The following is a 7398-nucleotide window of genomic DNA, read 5'->3' as shown; positions in this document are numbered from 1 at the left end:
TAGATAGCTAGCTAGATAGCTAGCTACCTAGCTAGCTAGCTGGCTAGCTAGCTAGGTAGCTGGTGAAGTGGGCAGCTGGCCAGGGAGCGGGGAAGGCGGCTAGCTGCCTCCCTGGGTGGCCGTCTAGCTAGCCAGGGCTTGACAGCTAGCTGCAGCGAGCTGCAGCTAGCTGCGGAGTGGTGGCTAGCTGCAGCTAGCTGCAGCTGGCTAGCTGCAGCTAGCCACCACCCGCCCCGAGTGCATGCGTGCAGAGCTCCGAAGGGGTCAGTCAACTCAGCGGCAACAGATAAAAAAGATGAAATTAAAATTCAAAATAAATTGAAACAAAAAGTGTAAAATTAATAAATACAAAACTGATTTGTTTCAAATAAATGCCGTTAACGCCATTCTTGGTGTGGGGGGCCCCTAGGGGGCCTCCACGGGCCCCCAGAGGCCCCCTTGGGGGCCCCCAGGGGCCCCAAGGGGCCCCAAAAGTGGCCCAAAGGGGCCCCTTCTATAAATGTATTTGTTTGCAAATTAGTATTGAATGATTTAATGATGTTTTGGAGAGGGTTTAGTGTTGGCTGCTGACGCGCTGCGAACCCTAAACCCTAAACCCTAAACCCTAAACCCTAAGCCCTACACCCTAGAGCAGAAGCGAGCACTGTGGCTGCATGAAGGCACCCAGACCCTAGGCCTCAGGCTCCAAACCCTAAACTAGCGTGTTGCGCTTCTTGTGCTTCTTGCACAATGCGCGTCGATGAAGAGGGCTTAGGGTTTAGGGTTTAGGGTTTAGGGTTTAGGGTTTCGGACCCAGTGTTTCGGGGCTGAGGCGAGGCCCCACAATGCTGCTCCACTCGCTTGCCCCAACAATTCCTGCTGCTGCTGCTGCTGCCGCAGCAGCAGCAGCAGCAGCAGCACGCTCAAATGCTGCTGCTGCTTCTGGCAGCGACGCCCCTGGCTGCCGCAGGTGCTACATATGCGGCCGCCGCGAGCGCAGCAGCAGCAGCAGCAGCAGCAGCTGCAGCATGGGCAGCAGCCGCAGCAGTGAGACCAGCAGCAGCTGCAGACTGCGGCGCTGGCTCTTCGGGCCCTCCTCCCAGCAGCAGCAGCAGCAGCAGCAGCAGCAGCAGCAAATCGGCAGCTGCAACCAGGAAGACATGCAGCGCATTCTGCGGCGAGCTGTACGTACACTCAAAGAAAGCAGAGAAAAAGAAGCAGCAGCAAAAGGCCGGCCCCCACACCCCACAGACTATGAACTCATGGTAAACCCTAAACCCTAAATCCTAAAACCTAAACCCTAAACCCTAAAGCCTAAGCTTTGAGGTGTTTCTTGCAAGGTGCGGCTTAGGATTGACTAGGCGTGGATAGGGCTACGGCACAGAGGCTGTGCTGCTTTGGAGCGTAGAGTTTAGAGTTTAGGGTTTAGGGTTTAGGGTTTAGGGTTTAGGGTTTAGGGTTTGTGCGGGTGCAGGAGAGGCGGTGGAGTGGCTTTCTGAAGGCAGTCGAAAAGCACGGGAAAATATCTAGAGGAAACTTTATAGAGGTCTACACAGATGGTCAGCTGCTGCTGCTGCTGCTGCTGCTGCTGCTGCTGCTATTCAGGCAGTAGCTTTTGTTCTCGTTTTTATTTAATTTTTGTTGCTAGTTGCTGCAGCTTTGGGATGTGTAGCGTTTTGCTGCTGCGCGGGCTCCCCCTGCTGCCGCTGCCACTGCTGCTGCTGCCACAGCTGCTGCCTCTGCTGCTGCTGCTGCTGCTGCAGGAGATGAGACGCTGCAGGCGATGCTGGAGTCCATAGCAGCAGCAGAACAGTTTGTGTTTATGGAAAGTTACATCTTCGATGGCTCGAGAGCAGCAGCAGCAGTTAAGGAAGCTTTGAAAGCAGCAGCAGCAAGGGGCTGCTTAGTCATTCTCCTCATCGACGGCGTAATCCCTAAACCCTAAACCCTAAACCCTAAGCCGTTGAATTGTGGTATGCACGTTGAAAAAGTAGGCTTGAAAGGGAAAAAGTGCGATTAAAGGTTGCTGCAGTGACAGACACAGCAGCAGCAGCAGCAGCAGCACTGCATAAGCAGCAGCACCACCCCCTCCGCGATGACCAGCAGCAGCAGCAGCAGTCGAATTTGCTGTGCTTCGTTTAGCTTCATCCGATACTTGTAGCAGCAGCAACAGCCCTGCAGCAGCAGCGTTGCAGCAGCTGCACTGCAGCAGCAGCACTGCAGCAGCAGCAGCAGCAGCAGCAGCAGCTGTGCGCGTGTGCGCAGATCGGCAGCTTCGGCTTTTCGCAAAAGTGGCTGTCGGAGTTGCTGCTGGCGAAAGTGCACGTGGGGATTTTTAACCCGCCGCTGCCTCAGGGGTTCTACGCCCCTGCTGCTGCTGCAGCAGCAGCAGCAGCAGCAGCAGACCTGGGGCAGCTGCACGCAGTGCGCGCGGGCTCTTTGGCTTTTCGCAATCACCGAAAGACACTTGTGGTTGATGGAAGAGAAGCTTTTGTGGGGTCCTTTAATGTTTCAGAAGGCTCCACAGGTTTGCTGCTGCTGCTGCTGCTGCTGTTGCTGCTGCTGCTGCTGCTGTTGCTAGTTGAATGCCGTGGCTTTTGCTGGCTAAGTGCTGCTGCTGCAGCAAATTTAGTGCTGCTGCTGCTGCTGCTGCTGTTGTTGCTGCCTAAATCCTGCCCCCGTTGCTACTGCTGCGGCTAGTTAGGCGGTGCTGCTGCTGCTGCTGCTGCTGCTGCTTCTCTCGGTGGCAGTACTGTGGTTTTCGTTGCTGCTGCTTCCTGAGCCTCTAGTCGTGCTGCTGCTGCTGCCGCTGCCCTTGCTGCTGCTGCTGCTGCAGTAGCAACTGTCGCTGTCCCCTAGGCAGGCGGCTGCAGGCCTGGGGAGGCATCCCGCGTTCTTCCCGTGTGAGGCCCAGGGCTTAGGGTTTAGGGTTTAGGGTTTAGGGTTTGTGAGCAGGCCCTGCAAACGGGGGCACTGGCCGCTTCTTAGATTTGCATGCAAGACTGTGGGGCCCTGCTGCTGCTGATTTGGGAAAAGTTTTTGTTGGTTCTTTGGAAGCAGCAAAAGCTCAAACCCTAGCTGACAAGGCAGCAGCGCAGCTGCAGCAGGTTAGGGTTTAGGGTTTAGGGTTTAGGGTTTAGGGTTTAAGGTTTGGGGCTTAAGGCCCAGGGTTTAGGGTTTGCGGCGCAGGGTCTTGGCTCAGCTTTTGGGGTTTAGAGCCTAGGGTTTAGGGTTTAGGGTTTTGGGGCCTCAGCTGCTGAACACTAAACCCTAAATCCTAATTCTAAACCCTAAACCCTCGTGTTTTGTTTCATGGACTTGGCCTCCAGTCTTCTCTTGCCTCAGCTTCTAAACCCTCAACCCTAAACCCTACACCCTAAATCACCATCTGCTTCATTTGTGTTTGCCTTTATGTTTTTTCTTCTTTCTGGCTTTGGCTATGCGCTTGTTGAGGGTTTAGGGTTTAGGGTTTAGGGTTTGCTTGCGTGTTTGTCTGCTTTAAATTCTTTTCGTCCCTTAGTGCTGCTTTTCTCTTACTGCCGGATTGTCTTCTTTTACTCTTTTTTCGGGTATTTGCTGCTGCTGCTCTTCGTGTTGCTGCTGCTGCTGTTGCTGCTGTTGCTGCTGCTGCTGCTGCTTCTGCAGCTTGATCCCTTCTGGTGCTGCGGCTGCGTCTCCTCCCCAAATGATGAGGGCGCTCTTGTACAGGCAAGCGCACGCTCTGCTGCTGCTGCTGCTGCTGCTGCTGTTGCTGCTGCGGCTGTTGCTGCTGCTGCTGTTGCTGCTGCTGCTGCTTGAGCTGTGCTGCTCGTGTGCCTGCTGCTGCTGCTTGTATTTGTTGCTGCTGCTGCTTCGCTGTTGCTGGCTCTGCTGCTGCTGTTGCTGATTCGGTCAATACTGGAGCATCATCGCTTGCACACTGGCTGCTGCAGTACTTAAGAGTTTAGGGTTTAGGGTTTAGGGTTTAGGGTTTCTACTTAGGTGCTAGAGAGTGATGTCCCCAAACGCCGCCGTTGCATTCAGGAGGTTCTCCGTCAGGCCATACAGACGGTGGGCGCTGCTGCTGCTGCTGCTACCGTTGCTGCTGCTGCTGCTGCTACTGTTGCTGCTGCTGCTGTTGCTGCTGCTGCTGTTGCTGCTGTTGCTGCTGCTGCTGTTGCTGCTGCTGCTGCTGCTTTCGCTGTTGTTGCTGCTGCCGCTGCCGTTTGCGTGCCTCCACTCTTCCCGCCGCTTGCGCCGGCGGCGCTGGCCGGGGAGGACGCGGGGCCGGGGTTTAGGGTTTAGGGTTTAGGGTTTAGGGTTTAGGGTTTGCAGGCGTGCTGCTCGCTGCACCTGGGGACTGCGTACTTCCTCCCCCCAGGCTTCCTGCGGCGCGCACTGCTGCAGCAAATCAAAGAGAGACACACAGATTTGCTGCTGCTGCTCTCCGGAGACAGCGACGTCTGGTGCGACGTCCCCGCCACCACCTACCTCGCCCACAAACTCCTCGTGAGGGTTTAGGGTTTAGGGTTTAGGGTTTAGGGTTTACGGGGTACGGGGTGTGGGGTGGGGTTAGGGGGTGGGGTTTAGGGGTAGGGTTTACGGGATGGGGTTTAGGGGCTAGGGTTTAGGGGCTAGGGTTTAGGGTTTACGGTTCAAGAACTAGGCGTTACGGTTTTGGGGTAAGGGTTTAGGGTTTAGGGTTTGGAAAGGGGGCCCAGCTGGGGCTAGCGGGACAAAAGGCATGCGGGCTCAGTCTTGTGGGCGGCAGCAACTGCTGCTGCTGCTGCTGCTGCTGCAGAACTGCTGCTGCAGCTGCAGTTGCTGCTGCACTGTTACTGCCGCTGCTGCTGCTGCTGCTCTGTTACTGCGGCCCTTGCTGCTGCTGCGGCGCTGTTAGTGCGACGGCTGCTGCTGCTGCTGCTGCAGCTCTGTTGCTGCTGCTGCAGCTCTGTTGCTGCTGCTGCTGCTGCTGCAGCTGTTTCGTTGCGTGTGCGTTTGCTGTGAGCTGCAGCTGGCGAGAGAGCGGTCTCGTCCGCTGAGGGACTGGCTGTTGCTGCGGGCAACTGCAGCAACTTTGGAGCAGCAGCAGCAGCAGCAGGAGGCGGACACGGCAGCAGCAGCAGCAGCACCAGCAACAGCAGCAGCAGCAGCAGCGCCTGGCCTTGTGCCCCCCTGGGCTCAGCTGTCTCGGCTGCGTCAGCAGCTGCCTTTCTTCGGCGGCGCTGCTGCAGCCCCGCAGCAGCAGCAGCACGCGCCGCAGCACGAAGACGCGCAGCAGCAGCAGCAGCAGCAGCAGGAGCAGCAGCAGCAGGCGGCTCCGGCGGCGTGGGGGGCGCAGCCGGGCCGGCTGCTGCGGCTGCTGCTGCACCTGCGAGGTGGAGATACACCCCAGCTGCTGCAGGGACAACTCCAAATTTGCTTTTCCAAAAAAAAACATTATCATGCAAAGAACCTTGTGGCGGACCGTTTGTGGGCTTCCGTGGGTTCCTTCAACTTCGACAGGTGCTGCTGCTGCTGCAGCTGCTGCTGCTGCTCTGGTGCTGGTGCTGTTGCTGCTGCTTGGGTGCCGCTGCTGGCGCTGCTGCTGCTCTGGTGCTGCTGCTGCTGCTGCGGCTTGGGTGCCGCTGCTGGCGCTGCAGCTGCTGCTGTGCTGCCTCGCTGCTGCTGCTTTGCTGCGCTGCTGCTGCTGCTCCGCTGCTGTTGCTTTGCTGTTGCTTTGCTGCTCTGCTGCTGCTGCTGCTTTGCTGCTGCTGCTGCTTCGGTGTGTCTCAGTTTGGGCCTTCTTGGGTTCGTGCTGCTGCTTGGAGCAGCAGCGAACCCCTGCAGCAGGAAAGAAAAGCGGAACTGTGCTGCTGCTGCTGCTGCTGCTGCTGCTGCTGCTGCTGCAGGTTTTCCGCGCGGCGTAACCTGGAGGTTTGTGCTGCTGTGCTGCACCCCCCTTTAGCTAGCCAGCTAGCTGCAGCACAAGAGCAGCAGCAAAAAGACTTTTCAGGGTTTTACCTCGAGACTTGGAGGGCCCTGGGGCCCCTCAAGCAGCTCATTTGCTTCGCAGCTTACCAAATCCTCAAGTTCACAGGCAAACCCTAAACCCTAAACCCTAAACCCTAAACCCTCAACGGCCTCGCGCTGCTGCTCGTCCGGCGCTGCGCAGGCGGCCCTACTCCTTCAACCCTAAACCCTAAACCCTAAACCCTCAGTGCAGCAACCACATCCACGCGCCTACCTAAACAGGCCTCCTCACCAAATCCTAAACCCTAAACCCTAGCAAGGGGCTCTTGGACCCCTCCATTTTAAAACCTGGAGGCCCCAAACCCTTCTAAACCCTAAACCCTCGGGCTCAAACCCTTGTGCTGCAGGCAAAAACCTCTTCGACGGACTCTTCAGCGAAAGAGACAAAGAGACTCTTGCCAAGTCCATTGAGCAGCAAAACACACGCAGCAGCTTGCTGCCGGCAGTTGCTGCAGCAATTCTCTCGGGGGCCTGAACCAGCAGCAGCAGCAGCAGCAGCAGCAGCAGCAGCAGCAGCAGCAGCAGCAGCAGCAGCAGCAGCAGCACACGTCCGGGGGGCCCTTCGGGGCCCCCACATTGGGGGTTCCACTTGAGGGGCCCCTCTGTGAGGCTTTTCCTGCGTACTAATTCCTACTTAGGTCATTCCCTGGGTACCTACAGGGGCCCCTGGGGGCCCTTCTAGGGACCCCCTAGGGGACCCCCATGAGGGGCCCCCTGCAGGGCAGGAGCACCTTATAGGACCCTCTTTGGGGCCTCCTGTGGGGCCCCCAGGAGGGCCCTATACACATACCCTTTTAGGATCCCCCATGGGGGCCCCTCAAGTGGTTTTTTGAGGGTCCCTGGGGGCCCGTAGAGTGCCTTGAAGGGGCCCCCTCCAGGCCCTTAGGGGGCCTCCAGAGAGGTACCCTTTGGTTCTATTAGCCAGGGGGGCCCCTTTATTTGCCTAATGTGGGGCCCCACAGGGTCACCTGCTGCTCAAGAAGCCCTCAACAAGCTTAGGGGCCCCTTGGGAGCCCCTCTAATCCTCTGGAGGCCCCTGGGGGCCCCTGGGGGCCCTTGGGGGCTTTCAGCGCCTCCTGGGGGGCCCCCAGGGGGGCCCGGAGGGCAAAGAGGGGGGCCCCCAAGGGCACTTGGGGGACCCCCATCAGGAGCCTACGGAGTCTCTGCTATCTAATTACATCTGTTGGGGGGCCCCTTTGAGTCATGACTCAAAGGGCCCCTATGGGGGACCCACTAGGGGGCCCCCCTAATGCAAAGTTTGGGGTTTCTGTAAGCCTCAGTTGCCTTTAATTGGATTTTTTATCGCGGCCTCTATTGAAGAAAAGCCGAAAAAAAGACACAAACGCATGCAACATGGAGTTCCGGTGTGCAGACATATTTAATTCGCTGCGTGGGGGCTTGCTGCTGCTGCTGCTGCTGCTGCTGCTG

At 57.7% G+C, this 7398-nt stretch overlaps 1 protein-coding gene across 1 annotated transcript; it reads left to right on the top strand.

Annotated features, from left to right (window-relative positions):
- Positions 1-824: 824 nt before the first annotated feature.
- ETH_00017715 (cardiolipin synthase, putative) lies at positions 825-6445 on the top strand (the record flags this gene model as incomplete). The annotated part of the gene is made up of 10 exons (XM_013374466.1): positions 825-1244; positions 1454-1538; positions 1743-1906; positions 2245-2506; positions 2935-3086; positions 3961-4029; positions 4294-4467; positions 4973-5463; positions 5850-6037; positions 6318-6445. The coding sequence occupies 10 exons, from the start codon at positions 825-827 to the stop codon at positions 6443-6445; spliced, it is 2133 nt and encodes a 710-aa protein (XP_013229920.1).
- Between the last annotated feature and the right edge of the window lie 953 nt (positions 6446-7398).

Source organism: Eimeria tenella, genomic scaffold (assembly GCF_000499545.2).
Source record: "Eimeria tenella Houghton genomic scaffold, Eth_scaff206, whole genome shotgun sequence".
NCBI classification, from domain to species: Eukaryota; Apicomplexa; class Conoidasida; order Eucoccidiorida; family Eimeriidae; genus Eimeria; species Eimeria tenella.
The sequence above is the reverse complement of the archived record's forward strand: the minus strand, read 5'-3'. Positions and strand labels throughout refer to the sequence as shown.